Genomic DNA, 19,002 nt, shown 5'->3' with positions numbered 1-19,002 from the left:
CTCCCAGCCCCAAACTCTCAGAGCCCTTCGCGCGTGCCCAGGGCTCTCGAACCGCCAGGGTGCAGACACTCCCTCCTCACAACCGGCACACACGCCCCCAGCCCCCTTACCTCTGGGACCCCGGTAGCCCCGGCCTCAGAGCCGGCTCCTGGGCGGGGCGCTCAGGCCTGGCAGGACTAAGCTAGGCCAGGCTAGGTCGGGGCGAGTCCTCTGCTCCCCCTGGAGTGGGGACGCCCTCCGCCAGGTCCCAGCCGGCAGGGATGCTGCCTTCACTGCAAAGTCCAAACTCCCCACCCAGCTCTGCACAAGCTTGAAACCCAGGGAGTCCGAGTCAGCCGCGCCGCCGCTGGGCTGCGGGGCTGCCGGACGAAGCGTGGGGAGGGGCGAGGTGCGGGAAACGGGGAGGAGCCGGAGCGGGGGCCACCCCGCGAACCGCCACTCAGGCCGCGTCCCCTTTAAGACCAGCCGGTCCGAGCTCCCGCGGGGGCGAGGCGGAGAGCCAGAGGGCTCACTGCAATGCCTCCTGGGAGATAGAGTTTGCGCTAGGCGTGTTGTGCCGCAAAGAGCCCAAGGAGAACTACAAGTCCCGGAGCACTGAGCGCGGCTCTCGTGCCGCCACGCCCCTGGGCTGGGCTCCGGCTCTCCTCCCCCCGGCTTGCAAAGCTGCGCTGGCCGCCCGCGGAGGGGAGGCTGCAGAGCGAGGGCAGGAGGTGGGTGCGGCGCGGCGGGGGACGCGGGGCTCAGAGACAGTCGGTGAGGGGACGCGGGCCCACCTGGCACCTCTCCTACTATAAGAGGTCACCTCACCTTCCCTAGCCTCGCCATTCTCATCTGTGCAATGGGGATGGCAACGCCAGAGGCTGGGGGGAGGGGGTGATAATTGGGGAGAGGGGGCGGAGCTGGTGGAAGAAGTCTGGATGGATGGGGAAGGTTGGAAAAGCCCGGATAAAGAGGGTCGAGACTGTGGGAGGAGTCTGGTGGGTGGGGCAAGGAGGGGCGGAGTCTCTAGGTGAGGAGGAGAGCTCGGGTGAGGTCGCAGAAGCGGGTAGCCGGGGCTGGGAAGTGAGGGCTGAGAAAGCTGATAAAGCAAGCCTAGGTTGGACTGGTTGGAATGGGCCAAAAAGCACTGGGAAGGTGGGGTGGAGACACAAAGATGGAAAGGATCCTTCACAGCCTTGGAAAGCCCAGAGTCGGCCACGCGCTGATACGGTTTGGGTACCGGGTTGCCCGAGTGGGCAAACACCCGAGAATGCACAGAACACCTTCCTTCCCTTGCAATAGAAATAAAGAGCCCATCCCTTGAACTCAGTGCGTCACACACGTGATCTCATTCAACTCTCATAAACCGTGGAGGCATCACCGCATCTGTTTACAGGAGTAAAGAGAAGTGAAGTAACTTGCCCAAAACCACCCAGGACTCCTTACTCCAAAAACCCTGCTTTATTTCCCGCAGTTCAAGGAGGCAGAGGTTTACTCTGGAGTGAATGGCAGGGAAGAATCAAAGGTTTAGATGTCTCGCCCTATGCAGATTGTGTGACAAGACCAGCTTCAACCCTTCTGAATGCCAATCTGTAAGGCGACCCTCCTGTGGATATTGTGAGGATGTAATGAGGAGATGCATTTGAATTGTATAAATTACAATGGTTGTGAGAAGCAGGAAGGCCATAAGGAAGAGAGTGGTTGAAATAGAGTGCTTGTGCCTGAGGAAAACCACAAAATGAAGCCTGAGAGTAAGCTGAGAGGGTGAAGGAACATTCTGGAAGGGGATGGGGGATGGTGGTGGCTGTTGGGAGTGTGTACCAGTTAAGAGAATACTCTTGTGCCAATGAGCAAGTCAGATTGGCAGGTAAAGTGTCTTCCCTCCTCCAGCTCACCTTTCCCTATGCTGTGCCCTACTGGGCAGCTCACTGCAGGGTCCGTGTCACCTGAGTGTAGACGGCACCTTTTCCCGCTACGGTGTGGGTTGTGGGATAATGGAGCAGCCTGTGGGCTTCTTAGAGATATGAACTGGGCAAAACAGGGCTGAAGATAGAGCTATTGGGTGTGGGGAGGCCAGGAAGGGGAGGTGAAGGGCAGGAATCCCATACAGTCCCCAGGGCTGTGAGCCAGTTTTTATCTTGATGAATTGAGGGGGGCATAGGAGGAGGACTCTTATCTGGTTTCACTGGGAGACACATTACTCACTGAGTATTATCAGCCTTGAAATTTACCCAGCCATGTTCAATCTATCTCCTTCACGATGGGAATTCCTACACTGACTTCCATTTGGTCACCTGGGCCTTGCCTTAGATTCCAAATTGAAACTTCAAGAAAGTGTTTTAAAATAAAAGTATTTTAAAATTCAGAAAATGGTAATAACCGTGCCTGCCCCCCCACCCCCGGCAGATGTCAGTCTGGGTTAAGGAAAATGGATCTAACCAAGCAGAGGAAGAAATTGTTTTTCCCTTCCCCTACTCTGCCTGCTTCAGGGGATATAGAGAGGGAAGATCCCAGCCCCAACAGGATGGTCAAGCAACCTCCTAACTTAGGTAAAGCAGACTTTGGTAAGGGTGAAAATAAAATAATCTGGAGATGTAGAGAAGGAAGGAAGGAATTCCAACTGAACGTCCTGGTAGATGAATGGGATTTTCCTTCAAAGTGCAGGCAGAAGGGATGGCAGGTACCAAATTGCAGAGATAGGAGAGGGCCTGACATGGTTGGTCTCTAAAGTAGGGATGGTAATACTATCTACTTCGTTTATGGAATCAATAGACATAAAATGCCTAGCATAGGAATAACTGCTCAGAAATGTCAGCCATTATCATGACTGCTGTAGTCACAGTCCCGTCTCTCCGGGAATTGGCCCAGACCCCCACAGTGAATGAAGTGGCAGAGTCTGATTCGAACACAGGCCCAGGTGATGCCAAAGCCCCTCTAGTTCTTTTTGCCCAGCCACAACATTTCTGAGGCCCAGAATGGGCCCGTCTTTGTGAACATTCTCGGTGAGCTGTAACAGGAGTTTCTTGCTGTAGTAGTGGAGACTCGGGGTTCAGGAGGAGGCAGAGGAAGCAAGGCCTGAACAGCCAGCCATCTTCTTCCAGCCTGAATCCCAGCACAGAGACAGGCAGGCCTCGTGCTGTGCTTTCTGTGAGTGGTGGTTCTATGGAGAGAGACCACTCGGGTTTAAATTCCATCTCTACCACCAACTGTGGGCTCTTTTAGCTTTGCTCTGGTTGGCTACCTCATTCTCCAAAGCACAGCAGTCCATGGAGAGGAGAATGACCAGATTTTAACGCTTCTTGGGAGTATTCATAACAAAACTGTTTCTTGAACCTGGCTATTTATTCGGGTTGGGCACTCTGACTGGAATTTTATATCTGTAGTCCCATGAGGGAAGCATTCTTTTCTTCCCACTTTCAAAATAAAAATATTTTTAGAACCTTCAAGGCTACAGAAAAGTTTAAAGAATGGCCTTTCACCTAGCTCCACCAGTTCACCCTTTGCTGATTTTGCTTTTATCTACACAAACACACACACCTTTTGGCTGAACTACTTAAAAGTTACAGACATCTTGACACCTGTCCCCTGAATTCTTCGGCTTGTATCCTAATTATAGAATTCTCCGACATGACCATAATACCATTCTCATACCTAAGAAAATTTGAAAGAAGTCAATATTATCTAATAAATAGTAGATACTCAAATTTCTCCAACTGCCAAAAAAATCTTATGTATTTTTTTTTACCAGGTATAGTCAAGATTCATGCGTCATATTTAGTTCTATCTCTTTAAGTATCTCATTTAATCTAGAAAGAGCCTCCTCAACCTTCGTAAATTTGTGCTTAATTTTATGAATGATGAGATTCAGGTTTGTTTACTTTTTTCTTTCTCATGCTGTATACAAGCTCAGCATACAGCAGGTGTTTAAACTTGCTGTGATGTGCTGTATTACATCACATCAGGAAGCATATGATATCAGGGTCATACTGTCCATCATTGCTAAATTTGATTTTTGGTTAAGTTCACAACTGCCTGATCTCCCATTCTCTGTAATTTTCCCCCTTGTAATTAGGCTTTGGAGTGATTCTTTGAGACTGTCAAAATTGTGTGTTCCCTGTACCTTTCACTACATCCATAATCCTTGCCCGAATTGCAACACTGAGGGTTGCAAATGGTGATTTTCTAATTGTGCCATTCTTTCTGTATTTATTGACTGGTATTCTTTGTTAATAGAATAATTTCTTCTTCTGTATGTGTGTCTTTCTAAGTCTCCTCTCCCTATCTTTTTTCTTCTTGGAGTGACATAGACTCATGTTCTTTTTTTAATTCAGTGTGTAATATAGCCCATTATCATCATTAATCTTTTTTGGTACTCAGATTATTGCAAGTTTGGCCAAGGAGAGTCCCTTCAGGCCAGCTTCTCTGTTGTGTTGCATTTTGTCTTAATCGAGATATAAATCACATATAATGATGTGGTAAATGTATATATTGGTAAATGATTACCATGATAGGTTTAGTTACCATCCACCACAACACATAGTTACAAAAATAGGGTGTTTTTTTTTCTTTTGTTGAGAACTTTTAAGATCTCCTGTGTTCTTCTGACAGGATCTCATTAATCTTCGATTGCTTCTTTGTTATCTGGTAAGAGCTGTTCCAGGCTCACCTTGCACTTTTTCCGTCAAAGTCCTGGAATCCTCAATGTCCCCCAGGAAACCCTGATTTCTTTTTATAGGAGATAACATTTAGAAACCAGGATCTGGGGCCAGGTGTGCTCATTGCTACTGGACTATCATTCCTAGGCTCTTTGAGCAGAGCGAAGAAATGATGAATGGATGAATGGGCGGGTAGAGAAGTGATTATCGGTAGATTCACTGTTGTTGCAACCTGTCCTCACTGTGTAGTAGGAATAGATGGCACAGCAAGTAGTGTCATTGTTGAAGGTCCATGGGCAGTAGCATAGGAAATTGCACAGAAAGCCCATGCCTCTTCCAGGACTCCATGAGTATATGCAGACCACTGGCTAAAACCCCTGTGGCTGGGTTCAGTCTCTTGCTCAAGACCCATATTAGAGAAGAACCCAGGCTGCCTCCAAAGGACTGGTTCTCTGAGGAATGTCCAAGCCCAGAACCTCCTCCAGGTCATGACTCAGAAATCAAGAATGTATATGAAGACCTGGGCCAGAGATTTCTTTTCTCTGTGTTGGTGAAATAAAAATAATGTGATCTGTCCTGCCAGGGTCCCAGAGTTATTGTTGTAAGGATCTATATATAGATATAGATATATTTTTAATTGCTAATTAATCTTTTCAACACACATAATACAAAGTTCCTCTTCTTTATTGTTTTTTAAAGATTTTATTTATTTATTTGACAGATAGAGATCACAAGTAGGCAGAGAGGCAGGCAGAGAGAGAGGAGGAAGCAGGCTCCCTGCTGAACAGAGCCCGATGCGGCGCTCGATCCCAGAACCCTGGGATCATGACCTGAGCCGAAGGCAGAGGCTTTAACCCATTGAGCCACCCAGGCGTCCTCTTCTTTATTGTTTTAATACCACCGTTTGAAATGTTGTTGGTTTATAGTCCTAGTTAATGCTTTGCTGGTAGTTACTAGTTATCGTAACTAGCATTTAAAGTAATTATTCTTTCAGGTTACACTCATCAGTTTTATCAAAGTAAGATTTTTTTTAAAAAAGTAAGATTTTAATCTTTTAAATTCAAATAATTAACATATAGTTTGGTTTCAGAGGTAGAGGTCTGTGATTCATCAGTCTTATATAATACCCAGTGCTTGTTACATCATGTGCCCTCCTTAATGTCCATCACCTATTTACCCCATCCTCCCTCCCCACCTCTCCTCCAGCAGCCCTCAGTTTAAGAGTCTCATGGTTTTTCTCCCTGATTTCGTCTTGTTTTACTTTTTCCTCTCTTCCCCAGTGATCCTGTTTTGTTTCTTAAATTCCACATATCAGTAAGATCATATGATAATCGTCTTTCTCTGACCAACTTACTTCACTTAGTATATAGTACCCTCTAGTTCCAACCACGTCATTGCAGATGGCAAGATTTCTTTTTTTCTTTAAGATTTTATTTATTTATTTGAGAGAGAGAGAGGGAGAGAGCAAGTACACCCAAGTAGGCAGACCAGCAGGCGGAAGGAGAGGGAGAAGCAGGCTTACCACTGAGCAGAGAGCCCAATATGGGGCTAAATCCCAGGACCCCGGATCGTGATCTGAGCTGAAAGCAGTTGCTTAACTGACTGAGCCACCCACCCAGGTGCCCCAAGATTTGATTTTTTGATGGCTGAGTAGTATTCCGTTTTGTGTGTGTGTGTGTATATTACATTTTCTTTATCCATTTATCTGTCAGTGGATATCTGGGCTCTTTGCATAGTTTGACTATTGTGGACCTTGCTGCTATAAACATTGGGGTACAGGTGCCACTTTGGATCATCACTACATTTGCTATCTTTGGTGTAAATACCTAGTAGTGCAATTGCTGGGTCATAGGGTAGCTTTATTTTCAACTTTTTGAGGAACCTCCATACTGTTTTCCAGAGTGGTAGTTAATCTGAATTTTTGAAAAAATTTTGGCAAAAAAATATTACTGGGTTTGGATAAGGATAACATAACAACTGTAGTTAACTTTAGAACAGCTTTAAGATATTTCATCTCTGAAGTATTATAGGTGTCTATTCAAATCCTGTTATGCTCCCTAATATTATTACTTGTATTACTGGAAGGGGCATAGGTTTGGGGGAGAGACCTCATGTGGAATTCTAGCTTTGCTGCCTCCGGCTGTCTTCACTACTCTGTACTTCAGTTTTATAATTGGGATGATATTCATACCTACCTCACAGCATCAGTGTGGTAATTTAATGAAGGAAGCTATACGAAAATGCCTCACATAGCTCTAGGCATGTACTTGGTTCTCAGGAAATGCTGATTCTCTATACCCTGGTCTTTTTTCTTTTTTTAAGATTTTATTTATTTATTTGACTGATCACAAGTAGGCAGAGGCAGGCAGGGGGTGGGGTAGGCAGAGAGAGAGGAGGAAGCAGGCTTCCTGCTGAGCAGAGAGCCCGATTCGGGTCTCTCGATCCCAGGACCCTGGGATCATGACCTGAGCTGAAGGCAGAGGCTTTAACCCACTGAGCCATCCAGGCACCCCCTCCCCTGGTCTTTATGTAGGTCAGAATCGAATAGAGACGGCAGGTATAAGAGCACCTGATAAGAGGTAGGAGGGGCATGAGTGCTCCAACGGCCTTTGTTCACAGCCCAGACTTTGCCATTAGACAGGCCTGACTTGGATCCTGGCTCTGCCACTGTCTGGGGCAAGTTCCCTCCCTCTTAGAACCTGAGGTTCTCATCTGTAAAGTTGGGAGATAATGCTTTCCTTGAAGGAGCATTATGGGGCTTAAATGAACTAATATGTGTAACACCTAGTGCAGGTATGGTACACAGCTAATGCTGTGTGCTTCAGGAGCACTGCAGGGACAGGTGGGTGCCCGGACAGAGCCTTTTTTTTTTTTTTTTAAGATTGATTTATTTATTAGAGAGAGAGAGAGTATAAGCAGGGGGAGAGGGAGAAGCAGACTCCCCACTGGGCTGGAAGCCTGACATGGGACTTGATCCCAGGACCTGGAGATTGTGACTTGAGCCGCAGGCAGACGCTTAACCATCTGAGCCACCTGGGTGCCCCCAGGACAGAGTTTTAAAGTAGGACTCTAGAGTAATGTGTTAGCTGCCTTTCCTTACTGGACATCTGCTCTCAAAGAATTAGATTTTCTATGGCACAGAAAGGTAGAGGTTCCACCCGGGTAATTTTCAGGCCCCAGACTGGAATTGTCCTTTACATGGCATCAGGCTGGGTCTCAGGAATCCCTCTCATTTGGGCCACAGACCAATTTGAGGAAGGACAGAATTCCAGCAGCAATTGCAAGTTCCTAGAACCCCTGGCCTTCCCAGTCCAGTCAGATGGTCTGACGATTAGCCGGGCATAATTTCCTGTTTGACACCAGTTGTTGCTGCAAAAGGGAAATAAGGCTGATCTTTTTCTTGGTTCTTCTCAAGTCGAGAGGCAGACTTAGAAAGCCTCCTGCTTCAGAAAAAATTACCCATTCAGAAGCAGCAATGTGATTTCTTTTATCTATTTCCTGGTTCAGTTTGCATTCTCATCCATCTTTTTTTTTTTTTTAAGATTTTATTTATTTATTTGAGAGAGAGAGAGTGCCAAGAAGAGCGCACAAGCGAGGGCTAGGACAGAGGGAGAAGGAGAAGCGGGCCCCCACCGAGCAAGGAGCCGGATCTGGGGCTCGATCCCAGGACCCTGAGATCATGACCTGAGCTTAAGGCAGACGCTTAACCAGCTGGGCCTCCCAGGTGCCCCCTCATCCATCTTTTCTAATCTGGCTTTGAAAAATCTGGCTTTTGTGTTCCACTGCTTTGTCATTAGACATCATCCACTGCTGTTGAAATAGAAGAGCTTGGGCCTCTCAGTGGACTTGCTCTATGTCAGCCATGGAGGCGCCCTGGGCCATCCTCAAATCCTGTCCCCATGTCCTTCAATGGGATTGGACAGAACCCAGGCTGGCAGTGGACTAGCCATCCAAAAACCCTACCTGTCTGATCTGGACTGAGAATAAAGGAGTGTGCCTCTCTCATGTTGAGAGCTGGCGATGGGAAGGAGGAATGATCAGAGGTGTTGGACCCACACACAACTGGATTCAGATTCCAGCTCCTCCACTGTCTCTTAAACTTTCTGAGCCTCAGTTTCCTCATCTGTCAAATGAAAGTAATAATAGTTTCTGTCTCACAGGGTGCTTGTGAAGACATCAAGTGAGCGAATGCATGTTCAGCATTTAACACAATAGTATTATTGTCTGTGCTTTTCCCTATATTTTATTACAGATAAATAAAATGCTACCAAGTGTTACATGAAGCTCTTCACGTAGTGAGAGCAGGAGGCTTGCACTCAGTAGCTATCTTGCCAACTAAGCCACAGGGCAATGTTTCTAGGGCTGTTTCAGAGATTCTCAAACGTATCTGAAGCTATTACGGCCTTTGGTCACTATTACAACTCTTTGCAGCCTGAGGGGGCCAAGGATGGGTTCTCCACTAGCTGGCTGTGTGTCCTGAGCAAATCACCAGTCTCTCTGAGTCCCACTTTCCTGTCTGCCAAATGGAGAGTGATGCTTACTTTTAGGGTTGCTATAAGTATGTTTAAAGCTAGTGAGTATAGGGGCATCTGCCTTCAGCTCAGGTCATGATCCCAGGGTCCTAGTATTGAGCCCCGCGCTGGGGGAGTGGAGAGAGAGAAGCAAGTTTCCCTGCTGAGCAGGGAGCCCACCTCGGGGCTCAAGAATTCTCCAGGGATAGGTTTTTGCATGGAGTATGTCTTCATTTCTCTAGGCACCTAACTAGGAGTGGGATTGCTGGGTCACATGGAAACAGACACCAGACTGCTTTCCACAGTGGTTATACGCTGTTGCCTTCTCACCAGCAACACACGTGTGTGTCTGTTGTTCTGTGCAGTCAGCAGCATTTGGTATTGTCACATTTTTTATTGGAGCCATTTTAATAAGTATATAATGGTATCTAATTATGGTTTTAATATTTGTGTCTCTCATGACTACTGCTTTTGGGCATTTTTCATGTGATTATTTGTCTGTGTCTTCTTTGCTGAAGGATTTGTTTAGATAGTCTGCCTGGTTTTTTCATTGGGTTGCATGTTTTCTGAGTTTTGACAGTGCTTTATGTATTCTGGTCAACAGTCCTTTATCAGGTCTGTGTTTGCAAATATTTTCTCCCAGTTCATCTTATTTTAATTTTCTTTTTTTTTTTTAAGATTTTATTTATTTATTTGACAGAGAGAGAGAGAGATCACAAGTAGGCAGAGAGGCAGGCAGAGAGGCGGGGAAGCAGGCTCCCTGCCAAGCAGAGAGCCCGATGTGGGGCTCAATCCCAGGACCCTGAGACCATGACCTGAGCCGAAGGCAGAGGCTTAACCCACTGAGCCACCCAGGCCCCTATATTCATTTTCTTAACAGTGTCTTTCGAAATGAAATTTTTCCTTCGGATGAAGCCTCATTTGTCATTTTTTTTATGGTTTGTGCCTTTTGGGTCCCAGCCAAGAAATCTTTGCCTAACTCAAAGTCACAAAGGTTTTCTCCTGGAGTTTTCAAGTTTTCAAAAGATTTTACATTTAGACCTATGATCTATTTCGAGTTATTTTTTTCCTACATGGTCCAAGATGTGGGTCGAGGTTCTTTTTTTTTTTTTTTTAAAGATTTTATTTATTTGACAGACAGAGATAACAAGTAGGCAGAGAGGCAGGCAGAGAGAGAGGGGAAAGCAGGCTTCCCGCGGAGCAGAGAGCCCGATGCGGGGCTCGATCCCGGGACCCCAAGATCATGACCTGAGCTGAAGGCAGAGGCTTTAACCCACTGAGCCACCCAGGTGCCCCTCGAGGTTCTTTTCTTGCATGTGGATGTCCAGTGGTCTGCATCTTGATAAAGCCAGGGAGAAGGGCCATGATCATAACATAATGGATTGGAGGGCATTGCCAGGGGGACTGTGCAAAGGGCCAGGAAGCCCCAAGAGTAGAGCTGTGAACCTAGTGGAGATCAGTGGAGATCTGGGGGCAGCCTTACAGAGGCAGTGACTCATAGGTGGGCCTTAAAGAATGACAGCAGATAAGGTGAGAAGGGTGGTGTAGGGACAGCAAAGGTGGGGTGGGTGACAGCGTGAGGATGTGCGCAGTGTCTGGAGGACCTGAGCATACAGTGGGGGAGGGGCTGGAGGTGAGCTTGGAATCGGAAGGTGATGTGGGTAGGTGGTCGTGCTTCGGGAAGACGGAAACAGAAGGTGGACAGAAAGAAAGCAGGGTGCCCAATGAGGATAGAAGGAAAGTGGCAGTGTGGTCAGAGCTCTGGGAGTAGCTGTAGAGATGGGTTCAAGGACAGAGTGAGAAAAATTTTAGGGATGGGGAGTCAGAGCTGCCTCCCAGGTCTTGGGCTCAGGCATTTCGGTGGCTGAGAAGAGTTCACTGTGGGTCTGGGGGAAGAGGAATTCCTCATTGGGCTTCCTGGTACCCGTGGGACATCCAGGTGAAGATGTCAAGGAGACCGCTGAGTACACCCAGGGGGTTCCAGCTCGGTGAGGGTGGCTCATCCCCACCTGACCACAAAGCAGACTCACGAGGCTTCTCAGCATCACAGAGGTGGCCAGTTCTGTCTTCACATGTAATGGTGCCTTCTACACATGCGTGTGTGCCCATGGGGCCCACGCATGTGTGATGGTGGACACAGTGGTGCTGCCCCTAGAAAACAGGCACTTGGAGGAGCTCGGTGACTTGTGGGCATGCAGGGAATACCACCGAAAGCACCCTAGACTGGGGGCAGCGGTGGTCAGGAAACCTGGCATCCAATCAGCCTCTGCTGCTTTTGCAGAGAAAGAGGAGTTTGGGTGCCCACCCAAGAGCCCCCAGACATGCCCTGTGGCTACTGACTGTCTCCCCACCCTGGCGCTCTGAGCTCTTCAGCACTAATGTACAGGACATACAGGCCCATAGAACTGTCAGGAAAGACAGCCCAGCCTCTCTCTTGCCTGAGTCTGCTCTTTCCCTGGAGCTGAGCCATTTCACAGAGCCTGGGCCTTAAATCAAGAGACTGAAAACTGAAATATGCAAATTACCTTCTAGAAAGAAAGGGAGATTTTGGAATGAGGAAGGGGGTGGCCCTGGCCCCCTGGGTCCCATCTCCTGCCTGGGCCCTCTGGAGAGCGAACTGACCAGACTCAGCCCTGAGCCAAAGCCCCTCCCCCCAGCTGCAGGTCTCCACACAGCAGACACCCCTCCCTCAGCCCCTCGCCCCACCCCTTCTGTTGGACTTCCCCACTGTCTCGCAGCCCATCTGCTCCAGGCTTCTGCTGCCGATTTTGCAACTTCATCATGGCTTGTTTCTCTTCAGACACTCCAGATGGTTGATGCCTTTCTGCCATATCAGGGTGCCCCATGAGATGGAGAAGGAATCATGAGGCGACCCCCCAGACAGTTGGGTGGGGCAGCTCTCTCCAGCATCGCCTCCATCTTCTGGCAAGAGTCTCCACCATCTGGAGTAAGGGGGCCTTGGTGGAGCCAGCCTCAGAAGGCAGGCGCAGTGAGGGTGATGAGTGCTCTGGCCTGCTCACTACCCTTGCCGGGTGACTTTGGGGGAAGTCCTGCTTCAGACCTCTGTTTTCCCATCTGGACAGTAAGCATGCTAGAATTCATTACTGACCTACTCGCATAGCTCTGGGTCCATTCCCCTTATTACTGCACCTCTTGTCTTGGTGTCCTCGCCAGCTGGGCTCTTCTCGAGGGCAGTCAGGGTCCATTTCTTTGCGCCCCTCGGGCCCAGCATCAGGGAAGGATTGCTTAATCTGTTCCACAGGTGGGATCTTGGAAAGTATCCTTGGGAAGCTGAGAGCGGACATCCCCTGCCTTCTAGAATCTTAAAGAAAAATTAGATTTCAAGACTTCAGGTTGAAGGAGACTCACCAGCCTTAGATGCTGGAAGCTGCAAGATGGCAGGGGAAGGGAGCTTTATTAAGGATCGGGTAAAGAGTGCTCGGTGCAGAGACCCGCATTTGCACTGAAACTTGAAGGTGTCAGGGGAGGCTATGGTGCTATCATGTGGGGAAAGGGCAGGCCACCAGGAGCCAAGAGCATCTTCATAGCAAGGTTACGGGAGGGTGAGAGTCCAGGAAAGGGTGTCAGAGTCCAGAGAGCTGAGGCCCATTGTAAGCCTGGAAGATAGACGGAAATGGCGCTAATCATGGCCAGTCATTATAAATGTGTTGGGATAGAAGAATAATAAGAAGGCATCATTGGTATAGCAGTAGGAGTCCTGGGCTTGAAGACAAATCTTAGAGCATTTTTTAGGTACTTAGAATGTACCAGTGTTTGGCTAGTAAGCATTTACATATTTTTTCTCTTGTCATATAAAGGGACCTGGGTTTGAATCCCGGCATGGCCGTTCACCTCTCTCAGCATGGGGAGTGAATCCTGGCAGTGTTCCTCATCTGCGCAATAGGCATGGATGGTGGTATTTTCTATGTCAAAATATGTATGACATTATGTAAACAAATATCTCTATGAGCAGGTAACAGAGACATCCGGTCCAAGCATGTTTTCTTTCATTCCTTAGAACAGTGGTTCTCGGGGCGCCTGGGTGGCTCAGTGATTTAAGCCGCTACCTTCGGCTCAGGTCATGATCTCAGGGTCCTGGGATCGAGTCCCGCATCGGGCTCTCTGCTCAGCAGGGAGCCTGCTTCCCTCTCACTCTCTCTGCCTGCCTCTCTGCCTACTTGTGATCTCTCTCTGTCAAATAAATAAATAAAATCTTTAAAAAAAAAAAAAAAAGAACAGTGGTTCTCTGGTCTTAACTGAACATTCAGAATCACCAAGGGTGCTTTTAAAAAAATACCAGTGCTGGGATATTAAAGACCAATTACAGTAATCTCTGGAGGGCAGGACCCATGCTTTTTTTTTTCTTTTTCTTTTTTTTTTTTTAACTCCCTAGTGAACCTAATATGTTTTAGATGGTGTGGTAATTATCACCCATCCATTTGTCTATTAAGTATTAATTCATTCCAACCTCTAGGACTATAGGCTTGATATACAATAAGGAGTTGAGCACTATGCATACACAGATGTTAGGGACTAAATGCTTGTGTCCCCCAAGCTCCTATGTTGACATCCTTATCTCCAGTGTAATAGTATGAGGAGGTAGGACCTTTGGGAGGTGATTAGGCTATGAGGGTTAAGTCCTCATGAACAGGATTAGTGCCTTTATAAAAGAGACTCCAGAGACCTCTTTTGCCCCTTCTCTTACACAAGGACACAGCGAGAACATGGCCCTTACCAGACACCAAATCAGCCTATACCTTAATCTTAGGCTTTCCAGCCTCCAGAACTGTGAGAGAGAAATGCTTAAGCCAATCGATCTATGGTATTCTTTCATACCAGCCCGACAGACCAAGAACCCAGATAGGGTTGGGTAATTTCTCACTTTTCTCCCTGCCCAGGACTACTTTCCAGCATCCCGGCCTCCTGCCATGTCTGACCCCATCACACTGAACGTCGGGGGGAAGCTCTACACAACCTCACTGGCAACCTTGACCAGCTTCCCCGACTCCATGCTGGGTGCCATGTTCAGTGGGAAGATGCCCACCAAGAGGGACAGCCAGGGCAACTGTTTCATCGACCGCGACGGCAAAGTTTTCCGCTACATCCTCAACTTCCTGCGCACCTCCCACTTGGACTTGCCGGAGGACTTCCAGGAGATGGGCCTGCTCCGAAGGGAGGCTGACTTCTACCAGGTGCAGCCCCTCATTGAGGCCCTGCAGGAGAAGGAGGTGGAGCTCTCCAAGGCCGAGAAGAACGCCATGCTCAACATCACCCTGAACCAGCGGGTGCAGACGGTTCACTTCACCGTGCGGGAGGCCCCTCAGATCTACAGCCTCTCCTCGTCCAGCATGGAGGTCTTCAACGCCAACATCTTCAGTACCTCTTGCCTCTTCCTCAAGCTCCTGGGCTCCAAGCTCTTCTACTGCTCCAATGGCAATCTCTCCTCCATCACCAGCCACTTGCAGGACCCCAACCACCTGACTCTGGACTGGGTGGCCAATGTGGAGGGCCTCCCAGAGGAGGAGTACACCAAGCAGAACCTCAAGAGGCTCTGGGTGGTGCCATCCAACAAGCAGATCAACAGCTTCCAGGTCTTTGTGGAAGAGGTGCTGAAAATCGCCCTGAGTGACGGCTTCTGCATCGATTCTTCTCACCCACATGCCGTGGATTTTATGAACAATAAGATTATTCGATTAATACGGTATAGATAAAAGGACCCCAGCAGCACTGGAGGGGGCTCCCAAGAAGCTCCACATCAGCCAAGAGCTTGGAGAGTGTCTCGCCAGTGGTGGGAGCCAGGGCGCTACACTAACCTGTATTAATCACGTAGCAGGACTTGATTCCCCCCCCACAATGCAGTCTCCCTATACGAATCCACGTGTCCTCTCCATGGAGCCACCTTTTCCTTGCCACTTGGAGCTAGAGATGGGCAGTTGGTCATGACAAGTGAAGTGTCTGCCAGTGTGTCCAAAAGGCCACAAAAGGGCTTGCTGGCTACAGAGAAATGGCGGGTGCTTCACAGGCACCAGGTCTCTCTGTACCACTAGGCAGTGCCTCCCCCAAGCCCTCTGTGAAAGGAGCCCCTGGTGGAGGGGAAAGGGTGAAAACAGGAGGCCCCCTTCAGGTCCCCAGGATGTAAAGTCACCTGAGAGTCCCACGCCACCTGCTCCTCTGTCCCAAGGATGCACCCGGAACCTTGGACTTGTTCGCCCGGGGACAGCCATGTTGGGCCAGCTTGGAAGTGCAGTAGGACTTCAGAGCTGCGTTTTTGGCCTCCACTGTGGCGGGGAGCGATTGGAGCTGTGGCACGGCCTAGCGGAGTGAGTGTCTGGGCCGGGTTCAGAGGATGGGGCTGTCCCTCTTGACTGGGCCAAATGTAGATGTTTGGGGATTTCTCACTTCAGAAATGAGCTGCTGTTCCTGTGAAGATTTTAAAGTATCTGAAGCCAGTGCAATGAAAGGCCTTTCGTAACGTAGACTGTTACGTGACTTTTGTAATCCTTTCCCCCAGAGAATTTGAAGTATCATTGAAATAGGTCATTTTACACAAATAATATTAGGGACCCTCAGGGTTGGAAAATAATCCAGTGGTCATTTTGTCCTCCCCGGCCCCCAGCATGCCCCAGACCATTTGGGGCTGAGTGCTCTCCCCAGCACCTTCAAGTCATCACATATCCCTGCTTGCATACTTCCAGCAACAGGAAGCTCATCATGCCCACGGCAGTCCCAGCCATGGTTGGCCAGCGCTGTTAAAAAGCTCTTCCTTACATCAAACCGAAATCTGTCCTTCCACTCCCATTTTCCAGTCTTGGTTCTAGACCTTCCTTCTCTCCCAAATGTATACTTTCTCTTTCAAAACAGTCACCCTTATTAAGAAGCCAGGCCTGTCTCCTATCAATATTATTACTTGGCATTAGGATTCCCCCCTGGGATTTGTCTTCAGAACCAAGGTCAGCCCCCGGCCATCCCTTGTCAGGCAGCCCCATTTCGTGATGGTTTTGTTTGTGATCCCTGTTCCACCCACCTTCTCACCAGCCATGGCTCCACATCACTTTTGACCACTTCCTGTTGGAGGATGAAGATTTGCCACCCCAAGAAAGTGTTGCCAGAGGAAGGAGACCAGGGGCTCGCTGGGCATTGTGCAGCAAGGAGCCCAGGAGTGGGCTGAACCATAGCCCTGCTCTAAGAGGAAATGTCCAGCCCCTATGACACTACTCTGAGAGAAGTGGCCTTCCCCTGTGGTACTGTTTCTTGTCATAACCAGCCCCTGGACCTCCTCGGGGGAAGGTCCTGGGCAAGACACACCAAGCCACCACTCCACAAGAGGTGATGAACAGTGCAGGCCTCAAAACTGCCCATTATGATTCATCCCTAGAGTAGGGCCTTGGAAGTCCCACAGTCTTCCCCATTGGGCAGGGGCCTTCAGACAAAACTAGAGGAGCCTAGTGACACAGTCCCTCACAGGAGATGGGCTGAGGAAGGGGCTTCCCATAGTTAGACCCTGGGAGTAGGGGTATGCTGGGCTGTGGGCAGGGCTGCCTCTGTTACGGAATAAAGGCCTTTTCCCCCTACAGTGGGACTCAGGAGTCTCTGACAGCTGTCCCAGGCCACCAGGCCAATGGTACTCAAAAAGGTCACTCAGGAGAACCCAGATCAGAACAGACAGCAGAAGCTGTGATCACAACAAAACAGTTTAAGGAAGAAATCTCATAAATCACTGCTTGCCCTTTCTTCCTCCATAAAACGTCTCTCTCTCCATCTTTCCGGTGCTTCTTAATTCATGCAGCTCAACGTTAGAGAAAGTAAACGACCTGTGAAGCCACTAATGTGCTGTGTGACCGTGCAAGTCACTCACCTCACTGAGCCACCTCCATTTCTTTGTCTGTGAAATGGGCATAACAGTAATACATAACCCTACCTACCTCACAGGGCTGTTGTGAGGATCAAACGAAATAATATATGTGAGACTACAGTATACATGATAAATGACGTTGCTCTTTTGTGTCTGCTTATAAAGAAAAAAAAAAGCAACCCTGTCCTTGGTATCCAGCTGCCCCCCCCGAATCTGAACTCTGGCTCCATCACTTGCTATGTGACCTGGGACCAGTCACCAGGCCACTGTGATTTGTTTCCTCCTAGGGTAACAACCCCACCTCCCAGTGTTAGGAGATTTACATGAGCTGGTGGCTGTGAAAATTCCTAGCTAGATCTGGCACCTAGGAACTCCGTAAAAGCCTGCTCCTTCGGGAAGTGATCGTGACGCACCACCGTGCCGGGAGCACCTCGAGAGTACGACTCAGCAGGCCTGTCTGGAGCACTTGGTGTGTGGGCCCTGAGGATGCAAACGGCCACAGATGAGTTCAGTCTGGAAAAAGCTTAGAGCACCACAAAATGCGCTGTGAGAACTTGGGGAAAGCGAGCTCAGCTCTCACTAAGGGCTTGATGGACAGCCAAGTTGGGCTTTTAAGCGTAGGTTCGGTAGTGACAGAGCTAAGCAGGGTACCGTGGGCTCTGGAAACAGCATGAGCAGAGACCTGGGAGGCAGGAAGGGGGAGCCCCTGCATGGAGCCCCCACACTGAGCCCCAGCACTGGCAGAGCAACAGGTGTACACACCCTGCACGCTCACTGTGCACGCCCCTCCGGCAAGCATGGCCACCTGGCCGGCACCCCAAAGACAACACGCAGTGGTACGGGTAGACCATCCCAAAGGACCAGGGAGCTGGTGTGCACGTTCCCCGGGAGGCAGGGATGTGCCTCTTGTGAGCCCTTCCCTGCTCCGAACAAGACCTCGTGGTGATCAGCCATCTCAAGCTGCCTCAGTTTAGCCTTCTGCACAGCCAGGAGCTGTGCTCCCACTAAAGAACAATTCCAGGCACACAGGAGCTTGTGAGCTCTGTTCCTGCCTCAGGCGTGGTGCCAAGCATGTAGAGAGATGGTCAGAAGGGATGCCGGAGGGAACCCTAAGGCCCCGTGATGTTCCCACTTCCTGAGGCCAGCCACCACGGAAGGCCCCTGCATGCTTGAAGGCCACCCTGGGCACTGCTTCCTGTGACCTTCCTATGACCTCGTACCCTCAGAGCCATGAAAAACCCTTTGCCCTTTTATGAAGAGCAAGCCTTGTGCCTCTCTGTTCTGCCTTCAGGCCAGAGCTCCCTATGCAGAGGTGGCCATGGTACTCCCTCTCCCCCCACACACGCCCCCAGTCCCCGACACAGCTTCACAAGCCAGGATGCAGTCACTCCGCTTTGTAAACCTAGCACTTTTGTAACTGCCCCTTGGTTCACCCCAAAAGTCTAGCTTTCTTTTACAAATTACTCCTAAACCAGCTACTACAATTAAGGGCTGGGCCAAAGCCAGCCTGAGACCAGCTTCTCACCTCACGTACCTCAATAACCACCCCATCCCTTTCCTGTGGTCTCTGCACTGACCACCTGAGTCTGCCTGGGGTGGGGATGCTGGGGCGGGGGTTGGCAGGGGGCTGGGGGCTACAGGGCTGATGGGGGCGGTTGGCAGAGAAATGAGGCCCTGTGATCATCTTGCAGAGCAAAACCACCTCAATAACCAGCCCATCAAAGGGAGGTGCTGGCTTTTTTCCAGGTCCTGGGGGGTCCTGGCTCAGGCAGCTCCATCTGCCTAGACAGCCCAGTGACCTCAGTCTCCTTCAGAACCTTCAGGACAGTGTGGCATCAAGCAGAGAATCGTGGAGACGGTCTGATGCCATTTTCACCCCTGTCTGGGGCATGGGACCAAGGGGTTCCTGAGGAGAAAATATGGCCTCTGGAAGCCAGAGGCTCAATGAGTAGTCCATAAGCACCCAGATCCCCATCCAACACAAAAACAACACAACATTGTGGTG

The 19,002-nt window shown here is 49.4% G+C and overlaps 2 protein-coding genes across 2 annotated transcripts in view; one reads left to right on the top strand and one right to left on the bottom strand.

Annotated features, from left to right (window-relative positions):
* Positions 1-419, bottom strand: part of USP35 (ubiquitin specific peptidase 35) — a 52,893-nt gene extending 52,474 nt beyond the window's left edge. Inside the window, exon 1 of the mRNA XM_046017669.1 lies at positions 111-419. The gene's annotated coding sequence lies outside the window, so the exon portion shown is untranslated. The remainder of the gene's footprint in view (positions 1-110) is intronic.
* Positions 420-665: 246 nt separating this feature from the next.
* Positions 666-17,110, top strand: KCTD21 (potassium channel tetramerization domain containing 21). The gene is made up of 2 exons (XM_046014125.1): positions 666-710; positions 14,044-17,110. The coding sequence occupies exon 2, from the start codon at positions 14,074-14,076 to the stop codon at positions 14,854-14,856; it is 783 nt and encodes a 260-aa protein (XP_045870081.1). The 5' UTR covers positions 666-710; positions 14,044-14,073; the 3' UTR covers positions 14,857-17,110.
* Positions 17,111-19,002: the final 1,892 nt, after the last annotated feature.

This window comes from Meles meles, chromosome 8, assembly GCF_922984935.1.
Source record: "Meles meles chromosome 8, mMelMel3.1 paternal haplotype, whole genome shotgun sequence".
NCBI lineage: Eukaryota > Metazoa > Chordata > Mammalia > Carnivora > Mustelidae > Meles > Meles meles.
The sequence above is the reverse complement of the archived record's forward strand: the minus strand, read 5'-3'. Positions and strand labels throughout refer to the sequence as shown.